Source organism: Antennarius striatus, chromosome 8 (genome assembly GCF_040054535.1).
Source record: "Antennarius striatus isolate MH-2024 chromosome 8, ASM4005453v1, whole genome shotgun sequence".
NCBI classification, from domain to species: Eukaryota; Metazoa; Chordata; class Actinopteri; order Lophiiformes; family Antennariidae; genus Antennarius; species Antennarius striatus.
Window position 1 is genome coordinate 13,477,580 of NC_090783.1, and position 27,214 is coordinate 13,504,793.

Genomic DNA, 27,214 nt, shown 5'->3' on the forward strand with positions numbered 1-27,214 from the left:
GGAGCCACACTTCCAGTTTGGGGGTCACTGCCCCCAAAGTGCTCCTACTACCACGGGGACCATATTAACCTTGACCTTCCACATCTGCTCCAGCTGTTCTTTTAACCCTTGATACTTCTCAATCTTTTCGTGTTCCTTCTTCCTGATGTTGGCGTCAGCTGAAATCGCCATGTCTATCACCACGGCTCTCTTCTGCTCTTTGTCCATCACCACTGTGTCCGGTTTGTTAGCCAACAGCTGTTTGTCAGTCTGGAAGCTGAAGTCCCACAGGATCTTAGCCTTGTCGTTCTCAACCACCTTCGGTGGTATGTCCCATTGGGATTTGGGTACTTCTAGTCTATACTGGGTACATATGTTCCTGTACACTATCACAGTTACTTGGTTGTGCCTTTCCATGTATGCTGAGCTGGCGAGCATCTTAGACCCTGCTACCACATGCTGGACTGACTCTGGGGCTTCTTTACATAGCCTGCACCTTGGGTCACATCTACTGTGGTAGATATTGGCCTCTATTGCTCTTGTATTTAGGGCCTGTTCTTGTGCTGCCATGATCAGTGCCTCTGTGCTGTCTGTCACTCCAGCTTTATTCAGCCATTGATAGGTCTTCTTGATATCAGCCACTTCCTCTATCTGACGGTGGTACATGCCGTGTAGGGGCTTGTCCCTCCATGTTGTCTCCTCCTCCTCCTCCTCTTCCTCCTGTCTAAGGCATTCACTGAGCAGTTCATCTGTTGGGGCCATCTTCCTGATGTACTCTTGGATTTTTGATGTCTCATTCTGGACAGTGGCCCTGATGCTCACTAGTCCTCGGCCTCCCTCTTTCTGCTTAGTGTACAGCCTCAGGGTGCTGGACATGGGGTGAAACCCTCCATGCATGGTGAGGAGCTTTCTAGTCTTGATATCTGTGGCTTCTAACTCCTCCTTTTTCCAGCTTATGATCCAAGTGGGGTATCTGATGACTGGCAGTGCATACATGTTGATGGCTCGGACCTTGTTCGTGCCATTCAGCTGACTTCTCAGGACTTGCCTTACTCTCTGGAGGGATTTGGGTGTGGATGACTTCCTTGCGGCCTCCTCATGATTGCCATTAGCCTGTGGGATTCCAAGGTATTTGTAGCTGTCCTTGATGTCTTCTATCCTGCCCCCTGGTAGGTCAACCCCTTCAGTTCTGATCATCTTGCCTCTTCTTGATAGCATCCGGCCACATTTGTCTATTCAGAATGACATCCCTATGCCGTTGCTGTAGATCCTGGTGGTGTGGATCAGTGAGTCAATTTCTTGCTCATTCCTGTCATACAGCTTGATGTCATCCATGTAGAGGAGATGGCTGATTGTTGTCCCGCTTCGGAATTGGTATCCGTAGTCACTCTTTGTGATAATGTGACTGAGGGGGTTCAGGCCTATGCAGAACAGCAGTGGTGATAGTGCATCCCCTTGGTATATGCCACACTTGATTGTATCTTGGGCAATTGGCTTGGAGTTAGTCTCCAGGGTTGTCTTCCAATTTCCCATTGAGTTCTTGATAAAGGCTCTTAGTGTCCTGTTGATCTTATACAGTTCCAGACATTCCAGTATCCACGTGTGTGGCATTGAATCGTAGGCTTTCTGGTAATCTATCCAGTCATTGCACAAGTTGGTCTGCCTATTCTTACAGTCTCTGTGTACTGCTCTGTCCACCAGTAGCTGGTGCTTGGCTCCCTTGGTGTTACTATCAACTCCTTTCTGTGCCCCGCTCGTATATTGATCCATGTGCCTACTCATCTCAGCCGCCATGATGCTTGACAGGAGCTTCCATGTTGTACTGAGACAGCTTATTGGCCGGTAGTTGGATGGGGTAGATTCCTTCTGTGGGTCTTTCATGATCAGGACTGTCCTGCCTTCAGTCAACCATTCTGGGTGCGTCCCATCCCTTAGCAGCTGGTTCGTCTGTGCTGCTAGATGCTCATGGAGTGCTGTCAACTTCTTTAGCCAGTATGTAAGGATCATATCCGGGCCCGAGCTGACCAACTCTTCATCTTTGACACTCTTTCTTGGATGTCTGCCATTGAGATGGTTACTGGTTCTTGTTCTGGGAGGCAGCTGTGGTCAGTCCTTAGGTCCACTAGCCACTGGGCATCGGTGTTTGTGATGCTTCTCTTTCCCATATGCCCTTCCAGTATTTCTCCACCTCAGCTCTTGGTGGGTCTGGCCGGATGCTATTTCCCTGCCACTGAGAGTACACCTTTGCTGGTTGAGTGGAGACGGTCTAGTTTATTCTCCTGGCCTCAATCTCCTTGGTGTATCGCTTCAGTCGGGTAGCCAGAGCTGTTTGTCTCTGTTTGGCAGTTTCGAGTGCTTCAGGTATGGAGAGCTTGCTGTATTTCCTGGGTGCCCCTTTATTCACCATGTTCCCCTTCTGTAGCTCGGCTACAGAAGGGGAACAGTGAGGAACCCATGCAGTTGGGGAGGATGAGACTTGCACCTGAAGAGCGCCAACATCGCTTAGACCTGAGGCTCTGCATCTACTGTGGCCAGGCGGGTCACAGGGGGGGAGTGCATTGCCCTGTCTTGCCAAAAAGAGCAGGCTCATCGGTGTCAGGAGGGGCACTGGTGAGCCATATATCTGCTGAGTTGCCTTCCTCTAAACAAATTGTCCTTAAAAGTACTGTATCCTGGCAACAAGTTTCTTTCCCTTTCCAGTTTTAGTAGATTGTTGATAATATTATTGATAATGTGACGATGCTAATTCCATATAGTGTAACTCGTTCAACTACTCCTACTGTGAAAATAAAGTCAGCCCAGTTTAATAAAGAAATCACAATAATACCTATTACTAGAATAGAGACTAGTGTTTATGACAAATGGGATAGCGTGGAGGACTTAAATGCCCACACTGGTGAGACAGGTCAGGAAGTGGTGTTTAGACCTCAACAGAGAAGTGTGAGGCCAGCCTTTGACGATCTTTGGGAAGTAGCCAGTCACAATAAGTGGGCCCAATACACAGCAAAGAAAATGAAACCTGAGGAGTGTGTAGTGTGTGCGGGTGCTCCGAACACCTTACCTACGGTTGTTCCTGAACCCTACACTTTTGTAGGATGTGCTATAGAGCAGAGACACAAATGCACCAAAGGGAATTTCACAGCCCAGGAAGATTTGCCACAAGGAATGTTGAGAGATGTGTATGCGCTTCCCATGTGTGGTATCACGTGCCAAATATGATATGGTTCTCTTAAAAGACGCGGATTATAGACTGACTGCACAAGCTTCAGTTGTGAGTTATATGATCAATGCAAGAAATTTTAAATATCTACCGCGGAGAGCCTCATACTAATTACAAAGTAGACGAACTCGCAAATTATGAGTGTTATGCTAGTGGAGGATATACAGGAAGAGAGGAAGGTGTCAGTGTAGGTAACACTACTGTTAATTGCGCAGTGACATGGGTGTTGTCATGGTGTCCAGAAGCCATGATAACTCCACAGTTCATAAGTACACCAATCTGGTTCGAAAATCCCACCCATCCACTGAGATAGAAATGTGAATATTTAACTATGACTGTCCCTAGTCGGTCACTATTGGAGGAACAGACACAAACAGTAGCTACTGGATGTGTGGAGATAATGTTTTAAGGAACACTCTGCCTTTTCGTTGGAACGGACTCTGCACACTCGTGCGTATGCAAGTGCCTGCGGTAGTCGCCTACGAGGGGGTAAAAGAGGTTTTAGGAATTCGAGTAGCTAAAGACAAATTACAGACACACAAGAGACAGGTGCCTTCAGACGAACAAGTCTATCTTAAAAACACTGGACTTCCAACAGGAATTCCAGACAAACTCAAAGCCCAAGACGAGGTCAGATCAGGATTAGAGACCATACTTCCTTGGATAACAATGTATAAGAACGTACTGTAGCTTGGATTAACTACATTTATTACAATCAGCAGAGATATGTTATCTACAATTTCGAAGTTCTGAAGCAGTTAGGTCAGCAACTGCATGAGACTAGCGCTGTAGCATGGCAGAATAGGCAAACCTTAAACTGGATATTAGCAGAAGAGGGGGGAGTGTGTAAAATGTCTGGGGCACTTTGTTGTACATTTATCTCAAATAACACATCACCTGATGGAACATTTTCTGTTGCTATGAGATAACTTGAAGCTTTAAAGTTTGAAATGAATGACAATGCTGGTAGGGGTGGAAGCATTAAGTAGGAAGGGCTAGAGGAAATTTTTGGAAAATGGGGAGCTGTTTTGGTTAAATCTGGAATAATTATACTGATAATACTGATACTATTCTCTTTATTTAGATGTTGCATTGTGCCTATCCTGAGGAAATGTGTGAGAGCAATGGACAAGAGGATGAACCTCATTAAGGACACACAGGACGCACAAATGCTAAGTATGCTACCGGCTGATGAACTGGTGCGCAGAATTCTTCTGACGCAGAGGAGGGAGAACATGCCAAATGTGTTCACAATCTCCAACTATGAGGAAGAACTGTTATAAAGAGCGATGGAAAATGGCTGATACGGATATAAACTACAACCACATACGGATATATCACCAGGATATCTCGATGACATTATTCTTACTATTCTGTGTAACCACTGTTTAATCATCAATTTTATCAGTTAGATCATTCTGGTTAATCATTGTATATTCACTTTTATGTCTTAATAATATTTAAGGAAAAAACAAACAAACAAACATATATGCATATTCTATATTCAATGTTGTGTTCCACAAAGGAAAGGTAATCTAATTCATACAACTCAGTATTATTAGAATGATTTCTGTGTTCCAGTAAATTATTTCAGTGTGTGATGTATTTGGTCAGTCTGTTAGGATTTATTGTGTAATGTCGCCTAACAGGAAGGGGGCCATGGGGGGCTTTTCCTGGTTAAAAAACAGCCACCAGATTGTTCACCCCCATCAGGGAAGTGATAACAGATGACCAGTTATGTTAGTATATTCATGTTAAATTCATATATAAGTATATGGAATGGGTTTTTTTTCACTTATCACTATGTTTAGAGTTCACACAACCATATATTTAACCCTAAACTTACAGTGCCACCAATCCTAGTCACACACATCTAGACATACATGTTGATTCACCATACATTATTTTGATGAGTAGTTATGATAATCTCATAAAGAGGAGGGATTATGTGGAAGCGAAATAATGCATGCGTGGGTCACATTTCAAATCAGAGGAAACACATTTTCAAGTTTGGCAGCGAATAACCAGATTGTCCAAAAGACAGGGGGTCAACCTGACATCAGAGAATCAGAGAATCAGAGAGAGAGTCAGAGAATCAGAGTTTTTTTACTGTCATGCTGACACACGTTTACATATGAAAGTATGAAATATGTCTCTGAAGGTTCCAGTAAGTCCGGTTGATAAATAAAATAAATAAGATTAAATAAGATAAATAAGATAAGTTAATGTAGCATCAAGAGGACACAAGCCAGTGTCTTATTGTGCCGGTCCCAAGCCCGGATAAATACGGAGGGTTGCGTCAGGAAGGGCATCCGGCGTAAAACTTTTGCCAAATCAAAGATGTGAATCAAAACTATGACTTCCATACCGGATCAGTCGAGGCCCGGGTTAACAACGACCGCCATCGGCGCTGTTGACCTACAGGGCGCTGGTGGGAATTGGAGATTACTGTTGGTCGAAGAAGGAGAGGAGGAAAGTGCGTTCGCTCGAAGAAAGAGAAGAGGAACACCAAGAGTATAGGACTAAGAGTAGGGACGTTGAATGTTGGAACTATGACAGGAAAAGGTAGAGAGTTGGTTGACATGATGCAGAGAAGGAAGGTAGACATACTATGTGTACAGGAGACCAGGTGGAAAGGTAGCAAGGCTAGAAGTTTAGGAGCAGGGTTCAAGTTATTCTATCATGGTATAGATGGGAAGAGAAATGGAGTAGGAGTTATCTTGAAGAAGGAGTTTGTTAGGAATGTCCTGGAGGTAAAAACAGTGGGAAAAACAAAATGAGAGAGAACAAAGACTAGAAGAGGTGACTGTTGTGGACCAGGATGTAGCAAATATTAGTCAGGATGAAGTGAGGAGGGCATTGAAGAGGATGAAGAGTGGAAAGGCAGTCGGTCCTGATGATATACCTGTAGAGGTATGGAAGTGTCTAGGAGAGGTGGCAGTAGAGTTTCTGACTGGGTTGTTCAACAGGATCTTAGATAGTGACAAGATGCCTGAGGAATGGAGGAGAAGTGTGCTGGTGCCCATTTTTAAGAACAAGGGAGATGTGCAGAGTTGTGGCAACTACAGAGGAATAAAGCTGATGAGCCATACAATGAAGTTATGGGAGAGAGTAGTGGAAGCTAGACTAAGGGCAGAAGTGAACATTTGTGAGCAGCAGTATGGATTCATGCCAAAAAAGAGTACTACAGATGCAGTATTTGCTTTGAGGATGTTGATAGAGAAGTACAGAGACGGCCAGAGGGAGCTGCATTGTGTTTTTGTAGATCTGGAGAAAGCTTATGACAGGGTGACCAGAGAGGAACTGTGGTATTGTATGAGGAAGTCTGGAGTGGCAGAGAAGTATGTTAGAGCGGTGCAGGACATGTATGAGGACTGTAAGACAGTGGTGAGGTGTGCTGTAGGTGTGACAGAGGAGTTCAAGGTGGAGGTGGAACTGCATCAGGGATCAGCTCTGAGCCCCTTCTTGTTCACTATGGTGATGGACAGGCTGACAGACGAGGTTAGACAGGAATCTCCATGGACTATGATGTTTGCAAATGACATTGTGATCTGTAGTGAGAGCAGGGAACAGGTGGAGGAGAAGCTAGAGAGGTGGAGGTTTGTCCTGGAAAGGAGAGGAATGAAGGTTAGCCGCAGTAAGACAGAGTACATGTCTGTGAATGAGAGGGACCCAAGTGGAAGAGTGAGGTTACAGGGAGAAGAGATCAAGAAGGTAGAGGATTTTAAGTACCTAGGTTCAACAGTCCAGAGCAATGGAGAGTGTGGAAAAGAGGTGAAGAAGCGTGTACAGGCAGGATGGAACGGGTGGAGGAAAGTGTCAGGTGTGATGTGTGATGTAAGAGTTTCAGCTAAAATGAAGGGAAAGGTGTACAAAACTGTGGTGAGACCAGCAATGTTGTTTGGCCTAGAGACAGTGTCACTGAAGAAAAGACAGGAGACAGAGCTAGAGGTAGCAGAGATGAAGATGCTGAGGTTCTCTCTGGGAGTGACCAGGAAGGATTGGATCAGGAATGAGCACATCAGAGGGACAGCACATGTTAGAGGTTTTGGAGATAAAGTCAGAGAGGCCAGACTGAGATGGTTTGGACATGTCCAGAGGAGAGATAGTGAATATATTGGTAGAAGGATGCTGAGTTTTGAACTGCCAGGCAGGAGGCCTAGAGGAAGACCAAAGAGGAGGTTTATGGATGTAATGAGGGAAGACATGAAGGTAGTTGGTGTGAGAGAAGAGGATTCAAAGGACAGGGCTAGATGGAGGAAATTGATTCGCTGCGGCGACCCTTGAAGGGAAAAGCCAAAAGGAAAAGAAAAGGTTAAAAATTTAAGATAAATAGGAGAACAAAGAAAAGTTAAGAATTGTAAAGTGTAAATTGAAAAGTGTCTGAACAGCAAAGTCTATTTACAGTGTAGCAGCTGTATGTGGGTAAGTGTGTAGGTGCTCCATCCATTGCACCTGATGAAGCACCATATTGCACCAGATCCCCATGTGTCTGTGGTGACACTCAGGGCGTCGTGAGGGTGACTACAGAGCACCACAGGAGTTCAGCTGTCTAACAGCCTCTGGGAAGAAGCTGTTCCTCAGCCTGGTGGTCCTGCTCCGGATGCACCATAGTCTCCTGCCTGCGGGGAGGGGTTGGAAAAGACTGTGTGCTGGGTGGGTGGGGTCTCTCATGATGTAGGTGGCCCTCCTTCTACACCTACTTGTGTAGATTTCTGTGGTGGTAGGTAGGCCACCCCCTACAGTCCTCTGTGTAGCCTTCACAACCCTCTGCAGAGCTTTCCTGTCTGCTGCAGAGCAGCTGCCGTGCCACACGGTGATGCTGGTGGTGAGGATGATCTCTACCGCATCCCCTGTAGAAAGCCTTCAGGACAGCACTCCCCAATCCAGCACGCCTCAGCTTCCTGAGGAAGTAGAGCTGCTAGTGGGCCTTCCTGAGCAGGTAGGAGGTGTGACAGCTCCAGGTGAGGTCCTCAGTGAGTTGAACCCCCGAGTACCTGTAGCTGGAGACCACCTCCACAGCTGCTCCTCCGATGTGCAGGGGTGAGGGGAGTGTCTCTTCCTCCTGAAGTCCACCAGCAGCTCCTTGGTCTTCCCCACGTTGATGCAGAGGTTGTTGTGTCTGCACTAGTGCACCAGGTGCTCCACCTCCTCTCTTTATTTGGACTCATCATTGTTGTGGATGCGTCCCACCACTACTGTGTCGTCTGCGAACTTTACTATATGACAGCTCGGGTGTTTTGCTGAGCAGTCATACGTCAGTAGGGTGAACAGGAGGGGGCTGAGCACGCAACCTTGTGGGGAGCCGGTGCTGAGGGTGATGGGGGAGGAGACTGTGTTGTTGACCCTGACAGTCTGTGATCTGTCTACCAGGAAGTCCAGGACCCAGTTCCCTGTGGTGGCAGACAGTCCCCGCTCTAACAGTTTCTGCACCAGGGTCTGGGGGATGATGGTGTTGATGCGGAGGTGAAATCCAGGAAGAGCAGGCGGATGTAGGAGTCCTTGCTCTCCAGGTGGGTGAGGGATGTGTGGACCACAGAGGAGATGGCGTCGTCGGTGGAGCGGTTCCTCCTATAGGCATGTTGGTGGGGGTCCATCGTAATGTCTATGCCTCTATGGAGTCCTTTATGTGTGCCATGACCAGCTTCTTGAAGCACTTCCTGACTATCGGGGTAAGGGCCACTGGCCACTAGTCATTCAGCTCCTTCACCGAGTGGCATTTGGGGACCGGGACGATGGTGGCGGACTTCAGGCAGCTGGGGACCATTGCTAGCTGCAGTGAGGTGTTGAAGATGACTGTTAGCACCTCTGCTAGCTGGTGGGACCAGTCTTTCAGCACTCTCCCTGGGACGCCGTCGGGGCCTGCAGCCTTGCGAGGGTTAATCCTTTGCAGGGTCCTCCTCACGTCCTCTGTGGTCACGCTGAGGGGCGTGTCGTCGGGAGGGGGGGGTGTTAGTTTGGTGCTTGGGGGGGTGTTGGGGTCCTCAAAGTGGGCATAAAATTTATTGAGGGCATCTGCTAGGGAGGGGTCTGTCGGGCCCTGTGCATTCCTGGTGTTAAAGTTAGTGATGCACTTGATGCCCTTCCACATGCTCCGTTGGTCACCTGACGTCAGGTGACCATGGACCTTTTGAGCATAAGTGGATTTGGCCTCCTTTATGCCCTTATCCAGAGCCCTCCTCGCTGCCCTTAGTGCCCCTGTCTCCCCCGCCCTGAAAGCAGCATCCCTGGCCTTCAGCAAAGCTCTCACCTCTGCATTCAGCCTGGTTCGGGTAGACGGTGATCGTTTTGATGTTGGTCACATCGTCTGCACACTTGGAGATGAAGGACAGAGGAAGTGTACTCCTCCAGGTTCACCTCTCCCCCCTGTGTGGCTGCCTCCCTCAACATCTTCCAGTCTGTGTGCTGGAAGCAGTCCTGGAGCACTGGGGCCGCGTCCTGGGGCCACACAGTGACAGTTTTCCTCGTGGGTTTGAGGGATTTCACCAGGGGACGATATGCTGGAGCCTTGATGATGGAGATGTGGTCTGATAGGCCCAGGTGTGGTCGGGGGAGGGACCTGTATGCGCCGCGTAGGTTGGTGTACACACAGTCCAGCGTGTTGTCCCCAAATGTGGGGATGGTGACATGTTGGTAAAAACTGGTCAGTGTTTCCGTCAGTTTAACGTGGTTGAAGTCCCGTGCTACCACGTAAAACGCCTCCGGGTGCCTGGTCTGCAGTGAGCTGATGGTGTCGTGCAGCTCACGTAACGCTTCATTTCCGTTAGCGTTAGCATTAGCAGCCGGCGGGATGTAAACAATGGTGACGAACACCGCAGTGAACTCACAAGGCAGAGCAGTAGCTCTTGACCAGTTCACTATTTGTGCACCAACCCCTGTTCACGTATGCACACAGTCCTCCCCCACGTGTTTTCCCGGATCAATGGTCCCGGTCCGCTCGGAACAGCTGTAACCCATCGACCTGGAATGCAGAGTCCGGCATGCTGTTGTTTAGCCAGGTCTCCATCAGGCCGACCACACAGGCCGACCACACAGCATAGCCGGAGGCATAGCATGTCCATTTTAATGTCCAAAGAACGGACATTGGCCAGAAAGAGTGAGGGGATTGGTGGTCTGCTGGATTTTAGCTGGGTTAGCCAGCCAGCCCTCTTTCCTCTTTTCTGCCTCTGGGCACATCGCTTCCTCTTGCCGGTCCGTCCTCGGGCCCGCCTGCGCCGCTCCTCCTGCGTTCTGAGCAACCCCAGTCTGCCGAGAGTAGCTTTCACCGTTGGTGAAATTTATGCCGTTTGGTTATTTCTGATGAAGTACAGTTCGGCTTGGCTGTACCTCCCATTGCTGTTAAGCTGCTGTTCAGATTATTTCTTAAAGCACTAGAAATGGGCATTACAGCGGGAGCTCCAGAAGCCGCTGCAACCCTGTGCACCGCCATCATGACATGGGGTGGTTACCTAGGTTTGGATAGTTGCCGAGAATAAATGCCCTCCTGTTGTCCCATGAATAGGACACGCACAACTCTCACATACACAAGAATGAAGGACTGTGACTATAAAAGGGTCAGGACACATGCATCCAATGGCTGTTGCCGATTGATCTGTACTGATGATCTGCGTATCAATAAAAATAATTTTGGCTGTAACATCATCCTCATTGTATTTTGGTTTTTATTTTGTTATTTTGCTGGACAAACACTCTCACCACAGGTTCTGATGAGTTTTATTGACAAGGAGTTTGTCACTAGTGCCAACTTACCCACTGAGTCCCTTAGTGAACCCAAAGATGTGTTTGCTCTCGATGGTGGGCTTGTAGCTCGAGTTACTCATCGTACAGCCCCTTTGTCGTTGTTGTGTGGTGGAAAGTTTTTAATACAATAAAATAATACAATAAAATTATTTCATAGAACCAAAGATCTGTATTGCATCAATAGATCTGTGTGTGTTTGTGTCAAATCATCCAGCACTTGGGAAGGAGGCCCCAGGATGTCTCGAGGTCATGAAGACGCTGCATGAAAATAAATACTGTTAGACCATATTTGGAAATGCTTACATGACTGTCAGTATCCTTGGAAGAAGTTAGACACTGACAGAAGCAGCTGGCCAGATCATTTCATATACTGTACTCGAAATCAGAATATTTTTGTATGTCTGCACAGGGTCATCCAAAGAATGTCTGCAGCAGATATGTCCTCACAGGGTTCGCGTGACTGAATATATTACGTCATCAAATAGTTTTTTGAAACTGTCAACTTGATATTTTTGGTAACGTGTGGAGGTCATGACGTACCAACAGAAAGCCCGTAAAGAACTGGTTGACAGAAGATGAGCTGAGGTTAATACTCCCTGTAGTCACACCTTTTAGAGTGTGAATGATGTGATCCTTTTCATATTTTGTACCTGGAACTTCACTGCAGCTCTCGTCTGTAAAGTTTTTCCTATACCCGGAATATTCTGTGACAACACTTCGAAGGACTGTTCATCGTCTCCAGAGCTCACATCATAATTAGATAAGTATTTGTTGAACTTGTCTGTCTGTCAATATAATTGATATTATTGGACTCATGCTCAACTTATGGATGATATTATTGTACTGCTAATCAACCTATGCATGATTTGAATTGGCAAATAAATACCTTGTGTTTTACAAACTGTCTCCTGTCCCTGTGAGAAACAAAAACCCCACCACAGTTGCTTTCTGGAAACCATCACGAGGTAATTTCCCTGTATATTATTCCCCATTAGTGTTAGGTCTCCCCCGGTTAAAGCTCCATAAACCACTTATAGACTGGTCTTCCTCTGCAATCACCAACTGGAGTTTGTTCTGCCACTCACATTGTTTGTATTCTGCCGTTCCTGTTTCTGTAACGTCCACACCTACTGAATCTTCGCCAGTAGATCTCACCTACTGGCCTGGGTCTCGGAATAACACGCCTGATGCTTTTTCACATCAGTTTGTACCTTCAGTGGAGGATTCTTCTGAAGACACTTTCCTGCCCTCTTCCTGTGTAGTGGGAGCAGCCATGTGGGACATTGAGAAGCTTGTTCAGGAGGCTCAAGTTGGTAACCTGTCACCTGAGGGTTGTCCACCAGGTCGGCTGTTCGTGTCCCCACCTGTTCGAACTCCTGTGCTCCAATGGGGGCATGATTCTAAGTTGGCTTGCCATCCAGGCTTTCATCGGACTCTGGCTCTCATTCAACAGCGTTTCTGGTGGCCTTCTATGAGTGCAGATGCTAAGGAGTATGTCGCCACTTGCCCTGTCTGTCCCCGCAACAAAGCGTCTCACCATGCCCCTGCTGGCCTTCTTCGCCCCCTGCCTATTCCTCATCGACTGTGGTCGCACATAGTGGTGGATTTTGTCACTGGCCTGCCTCCGTCGGAAGGAAATACGACCACATTGACTATTGTTGACCATTTTTCCAATCCTGTGCATTTTTGCCGTTGTCTAAATTACCCTCTGGGGGACTGCTGCTCTGCTTGTCCAGCATGTTTTTAGGTTGCATGGTATTCCCCGGGACATTGTGTCCAACAGAGGTCCGCAGTTTTCCTCCCAGGTGTGGAAGGCTTTCAGCGAGGCACTTTGGTCGACTGTGGTTGTTGTGAAGTGCTTAACAAATAAAGATTGGATTGGATTGGATGTTTGTCTGTTTTTCAAGCTTTGTAACTGAGATTGAACTAAACTAACAATGTCTGGAGTGTTTAACACAGCAGGAGGTGACTGAGGGAAAGTTAAACATGAAACAGATTTTTTCTTTTTTGCCACGCTACATCAATAATGTCTGCCAGTGTTAACCAATGGTGGATACGAAATAATAGTAACTAACACAGGAAGATCATAAGTTTTAAAGGAAATTGTAGACAAACAATTAACAATACCTTTCTTTTGTTGTTAGGGCTCACGTACAAATAACTGAGTATTGTCTTTGCTCCGACTTTGTTGTTCAGCTTCTGGTATGTTGCTCCATAGTCAGTTGACCTGAAATTTAATCAGAGAAAACTGGTAAACACTTTAAGAATTACTCATTGCAACTAAAAGTTCGCCTTGAATATAAGAAAGATTTCGTATGAGTGGAAACACTGCTGACAATATTAAGAGGCCTTTTTCCCCTCAACAATAGAAAATGATCCACAGAAGAACAAAACCTTTTCATTACGGCCACTATGTTGTTGCCGGAGCTGAGTGGCCACAGCTATATGATACAACATAATTTATTTGTACATGATTACAGCTTTGTACAAATAGCCGTATTAATACTCAAACACTTAATAAATAGATTATGAATTATAGTTATAATAAATGTATATAAAATAAATAAAGAATAATATTATCCTGCAGTGCACTGGCGTTGCACTCTGAGTTACACCAGCCTCTTCTTAAGTCAGCTGGGACAGGCTCCAGCAACCCCCATGACCTGAAACAGCGGAATCAGTGGTTAAAATGATAAATGAATCTTCTTTCGACTTTTCCCTTCAGGGGTCGCCACAGCAAATCAGTGCCTCCATCTAAACTGTTCTTCTGCATCCTCTTCTCTCACACCAATTACCTTCATGTCCTCTTACACTATATCTTTGGTCTTCCTCTAGCATAAGGACTGGTACATTCCAGTTCATCATTCCAATGAACGCCACAGGCTCACGTTTGGTTACATTTTTCCACTGTTTCCCCTGTCTGTGGCTACTCTTTGTCCTTCCTCTTTTATGCATGTCAGCACCTCTTCTATATATCATCAGACATGAACAGCTTCCATGCATCTATTAGTGGAAACAGGCCTAAACCCAGGTGGAGGTCCTGGCCGATTATGTAGAATACTGTACCTTGTTTTTTTAGCCTGACTGGGTGGTAACTCTACCCAGTAAGAGCACTTGTGGCCCCTTCTATTGGGCACAATATCCACCTCCTCTTCATCAAGGGACCCTGTATGTCTGACTGGCATTGTGGAGGGGGAGGGGGGCAATAGCCTGGGTCCTCTATATCTGAGATATCAGATTCTGAGTCAATGTCTGCATTGGGCTCTTCATCCCGTCTGCCCTGGATCATTTGTAGGGCACAGTCCGAAAGGATCCTAGCTGGCCTCCTGGCAGCCATGTTGTTACACAGTGTGTTGCAGTGTAACAATGACCTCCTGGGTGGTAAGACTGCTGACACCAGGTGTGTTAATTGGACAGTTGCATCAGAAGTGAAAGATGACATCAGATGTGTACGTGGGACAGTCAAAGTTGCTAAGAATTAAAGTGTCATACAAGATTCCAAAAGAACTATTTGGAGTCATATGTGACCCCTCTTGTGGAACAGTGGGGTAGTGATACAAAAACTTAAATTTCTTGAAATTAATGAACAAATGAATAAAAATGTAAATAGTTTCATGTCATAAACATGTTTTATGAGGATTACCTGGAATATGAATATATTACAAGTTTTCATTTGAAGCTTTTGAAGAGAAACAACGGATGAGGTCATGTGCATCTACAGGTGAAAGGTGCAGTTTGTTCTGGGACCTACTGTACACATGAACGTGGCCATACATTTGATCTACTGTATCTTTATCTTATAGTATTCCTGTTTTTAACCGGGAGATATTTGACGTGTTTTCCTCCAATCATAAACCTGTATTATTTGAAGTTGTTGTTCACTGTCACACAGTTAAAACGTGTGTGTCTGCTCTCCGATGTCGAGTCATCAACCCCTTTACTGCTGCTTTCTTCTGGGCTGCTTTTGGACACAGCCGTGCAATTCCAGTACCGATGGATGAGGATACGGAGGCTTTTAACTCCTGGTTTCTCGCCACCTGTCAAACTGACATAAGTGTTGCGGTTTGACAGGTGGCGACCAAAAGACATAAAACTGTACTTGAGCCCTGACTGAATGAAACAAATTGTGTTGCCAGACAGGAGTGTAGAAGTGTACAAAACAAAACTGGAAAAAGGATAAACTACAAATGTCTTTTCAAATATTGACAGATGGTTGGTGTAGTTATCAAAACACTGTGAAGGACGCTAAAAGACAATATTTGTCTGACTTTGTTGATTTGAATCCACATAAACCTTATGTGTAGTTTAAATTTATCAACTCTGCTCTGAGTCCACCACAGACTGCTGGAGCTGATGCCTCTCCAGCAATGCATGAAAAATTTCTTAGCTTTTTCATTGATAAAGTGTCCTCTAACAGAGCACTTGTTGCACCTCTGTCCAGTGACCTGTCAATCTCAGTCTGCTGTACTACGGTGTTTGACGCATTTGATCCCGTGACCTTCCCCTATGTTCAGGAGACTGTAATTTCTTAGTTTGGCCTGGGTGGTGTGTGCTGGAATTTTCAGGTTCCTTTCAGGGTCAACAGTGATCACCCAGACTCTGGCCATGGCAAGAAAACCAGCAGAGCAGTTATATATTGTTCTTGCTGGATCTTGTCCTCCCTTGACACCAGCTGTGTTGATTGGACAGTCCTCATACATGTCCTGCATCGATGAGTGAATGGTCTCAGTTGTGGCTTGAGTGCATCGACTGCCATTTATCCCCTTGCTGATTGCTTCAGCAATGGATTTGAGGACCTGGTAATCCCTCCCTCAATACAGGCTCTACCCAGTGCCTTGGGCTAGCTGCTCAGGATGTGTTCCAGTGTCCTTATATTCGAACATCAGGGGCTTGCCGGTGATTCAATTTTGCCCATGGACTTAGAAGAACATCGCGAATGCCCCTGAATCAAGAACTTGTTCACCTGGGGGCTCCATTGTCAGGTCTTTCTTCCAATTTATATAATTTAAAAGCTGCATAATAATACCAACAGCTTCTTTGGTAAAAAAAATAATGACTTACACTTAAAGGATTTGTGGGGCCACCATTCATTATTCATTTACGAGAGGTTTTCTGAGAGTGTTTCTTCTTTCACAAGCTTTGAATATTTCATTCATTGACATTATTAGGTGCTTAGTTTTAAGAGCAAATCTAGTCACGGGACTAATACAATGAGAAATACACCGAACTAATGTCAAATGCTCCGTCTGCAAAATGTGCAGTGTCAAACTGGATGCTCAAGGCTTTTACATTGTGGGATCATGGTGCTAAGCTTACCTCCACAATGAACTCTCCGTCACACTGTTGAGGTTGTAGTCATATAGCTTTGTCAGCATCAAAATTACCTGCAGAACAAGACAAGAATCTCAATCAATATGTAGATATATGTTGTTTAATCAGTAATCAGTGAATCAGAACCAGAGAATCAGAGTCTTTATTTGTCATACTGACACACGTTTACATATGACAGTACCAAATACGTCTCTGAAGGTCCCAGTAAGCCCGGTTGATAAATAAGATAAATAAGATAAGTTAAGAAAAGATTAAAAAAGGTTAAAAATGTAAGGTAAATAGGAGAACAGAGAAAAGTTTAGAATTGTAAACTGTAAATTGAAAAGTGTAAATTGAAAAGTGTCTGAACAGCAAAATCTATTTACAGTGTAGCAACTAAGTATGTGGGTGCTCCATCTATTGCACCTGATGAAGCACCATATTGCACTAGATCCCCGTGTGTCTGTGGTGACACAAGGGCGTCGTGAGGGTGACTACAGAGCACCACAGGAGTTCAGCTGTCTAACAGCCTCTGGGAAGAAGCTGTTCCTCAGCCTGGTGGTCCTGCTCCGGATGCTCCGTAGTCTCCTGCCTGAGGGGAGGGGTTGGAACAGACTGTGTGCTGGGTGGGTGGGGTCTGTCATGATGTGGGTGGCCCTCCTTCTACACCTACTTGTGTAGATTTCTGTGGTGGTAGGTAGGCCACCCCCTACAGTCCTCTGTGTAACCTTCACAACCCTCTGCAGAGCTTTCCTGTCTGCTGCAGAGCAGCTGCCGTGCCACACGGTGATGCTGGTGGTGAGGATGATCTCCACCGCATCCCCTGTAGAAAGCCTTCAGGACAGCACTCCCCAATCCTTCACCTCCTTCCTGAGCAGGTAGGAGGTGTTACAGCTCCAGGTGAGGTCCTCAGTGAGTTGAACCCCCAAGTACCTGTAGCTGGAGACCACCTCCACAGCTGCTCCTCCGATGTGCAGGGGTGAGGGGAGTGTCTCTTCCTCCTGAAGTCCACCACCATCTCCTTGAGCTTCCCTATGTTGATGCAGAGGTTGTTGCGTCTGCACCAGTGCACCAGGTGCTCCACCTCCTCTCTGTATTTGGACTCATCATTGTTGTGGATGCGTCCCACCACTACTGTGTCGTCTGCGAGCTGTACTATATGACAGCTCGGGTGTTTTGCTGAACAGTCATATGTCAGTAGAGTGAACAGGAGGAGGCTGAGCACGCAACCTTGTGGGGAGCCGGTGCTGAGGGTGATGGGGGAGGAGACTGTGTTGTTGACCCTGACAGTCTGTGATCTGTCTGCCAGGAAGTCCAGGACCCAGTTCCCTGTGGTGGCAGACAGTCCCAGCTCTAACAGTTTCTGCACCAGGGTCTGGGGGATGATGGTATTGAACGCAGAGGTGAAATCTAGGAAGAGCAGGCGTATGTAGGAGTCCTTGCTCTCCAGGTGGGTGAGGGATGTGTGGACCACAGAGGAGATGGCGTCGTCGGTAGAGCGGTTCCTCCTATAGGCATGTTGGTGGGGGTCCACCGTAATGTCTATGCCTCTATGGAGTCCTTTATGTGTGCCATGACCAGCTTCTCGAAGCACTTCATGACTATCGGGGTTAGGGCCACTGGCCGATAGTCATTCAGCTCCTTCACCGAGTGGGGCTTGGGGACTGGGATGATGGTGGCAGACTTCAGGCAGCTGGGGACGGTTGCTAGCTGCAGTGAGGTGTTGAAGATGTCTGTTAGCACCTCTGCTAGCTGGTGGGAACAGTCTTTCAGCACTCTCCCTGGGACGCCGTTGGGGCCTGAAGCCTTGCGAGGGTTAATCCTTTGCAGGGTCCTCCTCACATCCTCTGTGGTCACGCTGAGGGGCGTGTCGTCGGGGGGGGGTGTTAGTTTGGTGCTTGGGGGGATGTTGGGGTCCTCCAAGCGTGCATAAAATTTATTGAGGGCATCTGCTAGGGAGGGGTCTGTCGGGCCCTGTGCATTCCTGGTGTTAAAGTTAGTGATGCATTTGATGCCCTTCCACATGCTCCTGGGTCCCCTGACGTCAGGTGACCATGGACCTTTTGAACATAAGTGGATTTGGCCTCCTTTAATCCCTTATCCAGAGCCCTCCTCGCTGCCCTTAGTGCCCCTGCCTCACCCGCCCTGAAAGCAGCATCCCTGGCCTTCAGCAGAGCTCTCACCTCTGCATTCAGCCAGGGCTTCTGGTTCGGGTAGACGGTGATCGTTTTGGTGTTGGTCACGTCGTCCACACACTTGGAGATGAACCCGAGGACAGAGGAAGTGTATTCCTCCAGGTTCACCTCTCCCCCCTGTGTGGCTGCCTCCCTGAACATCTGCCAGTCCATGTGTTGGAAGCAGTCCTGGAGCACCAGGGCCGCGTCCTGGGGCCACACAGTGACAGTTTTCCTTGTGGGTTTGAGGGATTTCACCAGGTGACGATATGCTGGGGCCATCAGGATTGAGATGTGGTCTGATAGGCCCAGGTGTGGTCGGGGGAGGGACCTGTATGCGCCGCGTAGGTTGGTGTACACACAGTCCAGTGTGTTGTCCCCACGTGTGGGGATGGTGACGTGTTGGTAAAAACTGGGCAGTGTGTCCGTCAGTTTAACGTGGTTGAAGTCCCCTGCTACCACGTAAAACGCCTCCGGGTGCCTGGTCTGCAGTGAGCTGATGGTGAAGTGCAGCTCACGTAACACTTTGTTTCCGCTAGCGTTAGCATTAGCACCCGGGGAGATGTAAACAATGGTGACAAACACCGCAGTGAACTCACAAGGCAGATAGCGTGACCGGCATTTAACAGTCACGTGTTCTATCACCTCAGAGCAGTAGCTCTTGACCAGTTCGCTATTTGTACACCAACCCCTGTTCACGTATGAACACAGTCCTCCCCCACGTGTTTTCCCGGATCGATGGTCCCGGTCCGCTCGGAACAGCTGTAATCCATCGATCTGGAAAGCGGAGTCTGGCATGCTGTTGTTGAGCCAAGTCTCCGTCAGGCCGACCACACAGCAGCTCCTCATCTCCTCCCAGACCCGCAGTCGGAGGCGTAGCATGTCCATTTTATTGTCCAAAGAACGGACATTGGCCAAAAAGAGTGAGGGGATTGGTGGTCTGCTGGATTTTAGCTGGGTTAGCCAGCCAGCCCTCTTTCCTCTTTTCTGCCTCTGGGCACATCGCTTCCCCTTGCCGGTCCGTCCTCGGGCCCCCCCACGCCGCTCCTCCCGTGTTCTGAGTATCCCCAGTCTGCCGAGAGTAGCTTTCACCGTTGGTGAAATTGATGCCGTTTAGTTGTTTCTGATGAAATACAGTTCGGCTGGGCTGTACTTCACATTTGTTGTTAAACTGCTGTTCAGATTATTTCTTCAAGCGCTAGAAATGGGCATTACAGCGGGAGCTCCAAAAGCCGCTGCAACCCTGTGCGCCGCCATCATGGAAAAAAATATATATATCACTGAGTCACTGAAATAATCACTAAAAATATCACAGGCAGGAAAACTAACAGTAGTAATTTAAATGATCAAAGTGATCAGGGTGGAAGTCTGTGTATTTGAAAACATGAAGGTTTGTCTTTCATTAGGTATCTTGATCAGTTCTAATTTCAACATACCAGCCACGGAAATCTGAGGTGCTAGTGTTTAAATACATTTTCAAACTCCAGGGATCTATGCACTATAGCATCCAACATAACATTTTTCACCAGGACTCACTTCAAATATTTTCAAATTTTCCAAATACCATTGGAAAATGTGTCACCCACAGTCTTCAGGGAAAATGGCAGCAATATTGCATATTGCCCTGGGCATAGAAAAAGTTAAGCAGCGCAGAAGCTCACAGTCAGTTTACTTTATGACTTGAGGCATATGTAGAATGGATAAAGGAGAATCTAAAGAGGCAATAATGTCATAGTAGTGAATGGTGAAGCTTTGCAGTATTTTTGCGTCATGTTTCATGTTGATAACACAAAATCTGCAAGGATATTTTATGGTATTTTTATACACAAGTATTCTGATTTCCCTTATGCATTGTGGATACGACATGGCAGGGTGACCAGGTGATTTAGTGTAGGTAAAAGTAGACACTACCAGTGTACAGACATCTCAAAATGTGTTGCTGTAATGATATATCCTTATTTCCCTCTCTGCTATTATGAGAACAGACTTATGTGAAAGGCAAGCAAGCACACATACAGTAATCCCTTGTTACTCGCGGTTGATGCTTTCCAGGACCGCCTGCAAAAAAAGAAATCCCGTGGTATAGTGAAAGACTATTTATTTTATTATTCACGGTAATTTAAAAATTTATGAACCCTCCCCATACTGACATTAAACCACCTTATTAAACTGTATAAGTATTATCTTTTCCAATACTCTTATCGACTGTTTAAAGCACTATTGTATTAAAGAAGAGCCGTGAATCTTGAAGCACAAATAAGCGAGGGATTACTGTATTTCCATATAAATAAAGTAAAGAAAAGAGTAAAATTAACACATTTTGCCTTGCCACCACATTATACTATGCATAGCTATATCCAAGTGTTTCCACTTGGCCAGGTTGGAGAGTTTTTGCTCTCTGCTATAGTCACAGTGTGACTTTGTGTATATGTCGTAGAGAAGAACCATAAGGACAAAGACTAATGAATAATAGTGTTACCTTTCTAGATCAATTTTCATAAAACAATACTTATACAATCATTAGAAAATAAGGAATTCATATCAATGAAAAGATTGTGAAAGAACAGCCATTAAAGATTAAAGTGAATAGCTGATGTGCAGATGTCAGATTTTTTCCCCAGTAGCTCAAAAGTAGCTGGTACTCAATACCTGGGACTACTAAGAGGTTGATGTAATGTGCATTGTGCTGAAGACTAAAACCATGGCAGTTTCACATTGCACCCATCTGTAATCAGGAGGTACCCTGACTGGCATAAAATATGCTATGAAATGACAAACTTGATTGAAGTTGAGTCAGTCTTGTACCATATAGTAGAAAGGTAGGTATAAACATGAGCTCACCAACCCTGTTGTCAACATTTTGTTAGGCATTATTGTATTCTTTTCAGTCAGCCAATTCATGTTTGAAACTGTAACTGTAATCCCAAAATTCACCTTGAACTTTTTCACAAGTTGCCATAGCCAGTTAAACATCTACTATCTTGTATTATCTCCCAACTTTTTCTAAATTTAGGAAACAGTCATTAGAAACAACATATTTTCTCACCATCTGTAGTGGCTGCCTGGGAAATATTGACAGCCTATCATATACCACTGCTGCTTTGTTTACTTATTTTACTCATTTTATTTTATTTTAAGTTAATTTATTAATGCCCAGTGGAAAAGTTATTTTTCACTGTGCTCACTTAGCACTTAAAGTAAGATATGATAAACCTTCAATAGTCCCACAGTGGGGAAATTTGTACGACTGCAGCAGCAGAGGGGGGATCATACATACACACATAAATAAATACATATTAACATACAGTATATAACATACGACATTTACATATAAAATAAGGATGAGCAAGCACAACACTATCTGTATCTGTTCATCTACATTATATGTATCCGCATCTGTACTCGGAGTGGGCAGGGCTTAAACTGGAAGTGGGTGTGGTTTGACCGGGAATGGATGGGGATTAAATCAATATATATTATTTTAAGTCTGAAATTGATATGGATTGATCAGATGTTGCTATATTTATTGTTTATTTTAAAACTATTTACAAAACAGCCTCAAAATTGAGATTCAAATCAATGTTTTGATCACAAAAGTAGAACTATTTACAGAACAATTTTTTTAATGAATTCAGAACATAAAATACATTAATGAATACAACACATGCAATAGGAAATTATGAACTACAAAGTATGCATGAACAAGAATTGTCATACTCAACACAACTTTCTATTTTTTTAAATTTTATGATCAAACTGTTTATTTATTTATTTATTTATTTTTACCACCTTATGTTCTTGCCTTTTTTTTCACACGTAGTTAAACAATGTTGATTAACACTAGCACTCCTAAGGCAGTCATTTTGACTGCTTTCAAAATTTGTAATTTCATATCTTGATTTAAAAACAAAAAACAAAAATGTATTTACTAATAGGAGCCTGACTTTTCCTAAATGTGTGTATATTTTATTCTGACATGGTTTGATCATTAACATTTCAAAACAAAAAAAAAGATCTGAGTAGTGATTGCACGGATATTATTTGTATCTAATTTGGATTATCAGAAAAATTGGTGGAATAGGTAAAAACACATTAAATTAAAACTATAATGATTGAGTGTTTCATTAATTGCATGGACACAACATAGCTGCTCTGCAATTACACATCCAAATTCGAACTTCGGGGGGAAAAAAACATATGTAACTGTGAAATAAAAATCAATTGTATCCTGCTTTAAAATACGTTGGTGTCATCATTAGACCTTAACAATGAAAATTATTAACTATTATGAACAATCCAAAATGCTGTGGTGGCTGCCAGCTAGCTGGAGACACTGACATTACGATGCCAAGATGATTTGCTTATGGCTCCCAATCACTCACAGTCAACACAGGTAACCTATACCTTCCTTGTGTAGCTCCCACTACCTTATAACAGTCAGTCAGTCATTTTCATATTACCACCGCTACATCCGCCGCAGCGGGTCACGGAGAGCTGGAGCCTATCCCAGTGGCATAGGGCGTGAGGCGGGGGACACTCCGGGCACGACGCCAGTGCACCGCGGAGCTACCTTATAACGTTTGACACAATTATCCTTTGCTTTATTTTTCTTACACATTTGCTTACACATTCTTCATTTGACACTGCTTTCACCTCTCCATCTTCTGCTGCCCCAATGGGCTCTTGCACCATAATTTGTCAGGCTTTTGCTTTCATGTGTCCAGTCCTTGCTTTCAAGTTCCTTTGTGAGTCGCATCATGCGGTTCCTCTGTGACATCATCTTATTGGTGCACTTCTTGAACAGGATCAAAGCATTTATGGCAGCCAGGTTAAGATTATTACGAAACACCACCAATGGCCATCATCATGTAGGAGCTTACACTGAATATTTCCTCCCCATTTGATCAAGCACATCCACATAGCTGTCGACATCATATGTGGCCACAAGGCTAAACTGGAGACTGGTACGTACCTAACCCTAACCCTAACACAACACAACCAAGGTTGGAGTAGACTGTGATTAGGATGGAGGTATTTTTCCTTGGTCAGCATGTTAGGGTTGCACTGTCACATTTCATCACCTCTTCGGTGTGCAGGGTCCTTTGCTCCTCTACAGATGGAGGAAGCTCTTGTCTACTCTTATTTACTGGAACAACCAAGCTGGTTTTCTGGGCCTTTAGTGCCTTGGAAAGCTCAAGAGAAGTGAAGAAGTTACCAGTGCTGATATTTTACCCCCTCAACACAACTCACCTGTGTTGACTTAGTATTTGTGAGGCATAAGCAACAACTTGGCGTTGTAACAGCAGTGTGTCCAGCTGGCTGGTAGCCATCATGTAATTATTGATTGTTCAAAGTGGTTAATAATTTCTACTGTTAAGGTCTCATGATGACACCAATCTATTTTGAAGCAGGATACAATTGTTTTATTTCACAGAGATACATTTGTTTTCATTTCACAGTTTGAGTTTGGATGTGTAATTGCAGAGAAGTTCATTCATTCATTCATCTTCTGCCGCTTCGCACCGCGGAGCCACACACAAAGACAGACAACCATGCACAAACACACACTCACTCCTACGGGCAATTTGGAACCGGCCAATCAACCTGAAGCACATGCTTTTGGCCAGAGAACCCGAAGAGAACCCACGCAGACAAGAGGAGAGCATGCGAACTCCGCACAGAGCGGGACTCGAACACGGACCCACCGTGATGTGAGGCGACAGCGCTACCCACTGCACCACCGTCCACCAATTTATTCTTAGATATTTTGAATGATAATCCAAATTATATACAAATATTGTTCGAGCGGTCAAAATCACTGTCCATTGGAGTTCTAGTAGTTGCAGAATTCAGGGAGGCCGAGTGTTAAGGTGTGTGTGTGTGTTTGCGTGTGTCTGTTTGTGCATGTGTGTGTGACTGATTGACTGTGAGAGAGATTTTTGCAAAAAACACTTTAATCACATTCAAACATTTTGCAATTTTACTGTGAGAGAGAGAGAAAGAGAGATAGAGAGAGAAAGCGTGTGTGTGTGTGTGTGTGTGTGTGTGTTTGTGTGTGTGTGCGCGCGCACTATGTAACAGTTAAAATATCTATACTGTATAGAAATCACTCATTTGAACTGAAGTGAGAAAGTGTCAAACTAAGCTGGTAAAAAACACAAAAAGACTAAAGTGGAGGCGGTGACCGATGCAACACTAGCAGTTTTCAGCTCTGTCTGGTCAAATGCACCGCGTACATGTAAGGAAACAAAACAAGAAACAAGTTCACTAAGTAACCTTAACGAGACCAAAATAGAAGCAAGCTGAGGAAAACCTACAGACAGCAACATGAGCGAAGCCACAAACAGAGGTTGGTCAATCAGTCTCTGTAGGGAGGGGCGGGCACTGTGGGTGACTGGCCATTCACTGAGGGTGACGACAGTCAGTTCTGAGGATTTTACAAGCACAAGTTTTGACGAGTTTTACTCGTATCGTACTCATCAAAAATGTGTTATCCGTACCGGTTACTCATCTGAAAGGAGTACTCAGCTCAACCCTATTTAGATGACACAATACTAAATCAAATGCAACAACAAAGTCTTGATTCTGAACAAGAAATTTGGAAAAAGAATGGGGCAATATTTCAAAAAGACCTCTACAGTATGTATGACCCAGCAATAAACCTATCCTTCCCAAAAACCTATACAAATGGGGGGCTATTTTGAGCCACGGTGTTACACATGTCTCAATAGGATGGACAGTAGGACGGATACATCAATATTATGCCATTTATGGATTTAATTAATAATCAAAAAAAATTAGTAGAGCATGCTTAACATGCGCTAAACAAAACTCACAAGGGAATTTGACACCACGTAGAGGATAATATCCCTACAATGTAGCCGCAAGAGGACACAAGCCAATGTCTTATTGTGCCAGTCCCAAGCCCGGAAAAATACAGAGGGTCGCGTCAGGAAGGGCATCCGGCATAAAACTTTTGCCAAATCAAACATGCTAATCAAACCTATGACTTCATACCGGATCGGGTTTACAACGGGTTAACAACGACCGCCATCGGTGCTGTTGACCTACAGGGTGCTGGTGGAAATTGGACTACTGTTGGTCGAAGACTGAGAGAAGGAAACTGTTCGTAGGAAGAGAGAGAAGAGAAACACCAAGAGTATAGGACTGAGAGTAGGGACATTGAATGTTGGGACTATGACAGGAAAAGGTAGAGAGTTGGTTGACATGATGCAGAGGAGGAAGGTAGACATACTGTGTGTCAAGGAGACCCGGTGGAAAGGTAGCAAGGCTAGAAGTTTAGGAGCATGGTTAAAGTTGTTCTATCATGATGTAGATAGGAAGATAAATGGAGTAGAAGTTATGTTGAAGGAGGAGTTTCTTAGGAATGTCCTGGAGGTAACAAGAGTGTCAGATAGAGTGATGAGTCCGAAGCTAGAAATAGAAGGCATGGTGTTCAATGTTGTTAGTGGCTATGCTCCACAGGTAGGATGTGAGCTGGAGGAGAAGGAGAAATTTTGGTTGGACTTGGATGAAGTGATGCAGAGCATACCTAGAAGTGAGAGAGCTGTCATTGGTGCAGACTTCAATGGACATGTTGGTGCAGGAAACAGAGGTGATGAGGAGGTGATGGGCAGGTTTGGTATCAAGGAGAGGAATGCAGAAGGACAGATGGTGGTTGACTTTACAAAAGGAATGGAAATGGCAGTAGTAAATACTTTCTTCCAGAAGAGGCAGGAACATAGGGTGACCTATAAGAGTGGAGGTAGGAGCACACAGGTAGACTATATCTTGTGCAGACGGTGTAATCTGAAGGAGATCAGTGACTGCAAAGTAGTGGTAAGCAATAGTGTAGCCAAACAGCATAGGAGGGTGGTGTGTGGGATGACTCTGGTGGTGAGGAAGATGAAGAGGACAAAGACAGAGCAGAGGTGCTTCCAGATGACTGGACAACTACAGTTAATGTGATCAGGGAGACAGGTAGGGGGGTACTCGGTGTGTGGAATGAGGAGGTACAGGAGTGTATAAAGAGAAAGAGGTTAGCTATGAGGAAGTGGAACACTGAGAGGACTGACGAGAGTAGACAGGAGTACAGGGAGATGCAGCGTAAGGTGAAGTTAGATGTAGCAAAGGCCAAACAAGGGGCTTATGATGACTGTATGCTAGGTTGGACAGTAAGGCGGGAGAGACTGATCTATACAGGTTGGCAAGACAGATAGACAGAGATGGGAATGACGTGCATTAGGTTAGGGTGATTAAGGATAAGGATGGAAGTCTATTGACAGGTGCCAGTAGTGTGATGGGAAGATAGAAAGAGTACTTTGAAGAGTTGATGAATGAGGAAAATGAGAGAAAACAAAGGGTTAACATACCCTGAGGTAAACCTGTGGTTCTGGGTTGATTTACCCTGAACTTGGAAAACCCAGGGATTCCGGTTTCACAAAAGCTGTTCAGGGGTAGTTTAAGGAATCCAGGGTAGAGTGAGCCGCAGCTTAGCAGGTGCGACAACACTATAAAAAGCCATCATCAATGGAGCCCTGATTCAATGAGTCACAATGACCGCCAACTAGAAGCAATACGAATATTTTACTTCAATCGAGGTGGAAACTTTAATGCACACCTACGACGATGTCCAGCACATTTTAGAGGAAAGAGCAACAGCGCTGTGGCCACAAAGGAGAGGGAGAAGGCGTGGGAGGAAATTGCTGCTCGAGTAAATGCGTAAGTTTAAATGTAACGCTGTGTAATTCCGATAAAATTACAGTGGGGAACAGCTGAATGATAGTTCATT

The 27,214-nt window shown here is 45.2% G+C and overlaps 1 protein-coding gene across 6 annotated transcripts in view; it reads right to left on the reverse strand.

Annotated features, from left to right (window-relative positions):
* The window catches only part of LOC137600376 (VPS10 domain-containing receptor SorCS1-like), a 278,303-nt gene that overhangs the window by 218,094 nt on the left and 32,995 nt on the right, over nucleotides 1-27,214 (reverse strand). For 4 of the 6 annotated variants that reach the window (XR_011036931.1, XM_068321968.1, XM_068321969.1 and 1 more), the window contains exons 2-4: nucleotides 16,256-16,323; nucleotides 13,067-13,166; nucleotides 12,645-12,797 (exon numbers count right to left, since the gene is read on the reverse strand). Coding sequence is in view for 5 of the 6 variants with exons in the window: in XM_068321968.1 (XP_068178069.1) it covers nucleotides 12,645-12,797; nucleotides 13,067-13,166; nucleotides 16,256-16,323 (321 nt within the window). In the remaining variant the exon portion in view is untranslated. The remainder of the gene's footprint in view (nucleotides 1-12,644; nucleotides 12,798-13,066; nucleotides 13,167-16,255; nucleotides 16,324-27,214) is intronic. The other 2 variants (XM_068321971.1, XM_068321970.1) reach the window with 1 other exon arrangement.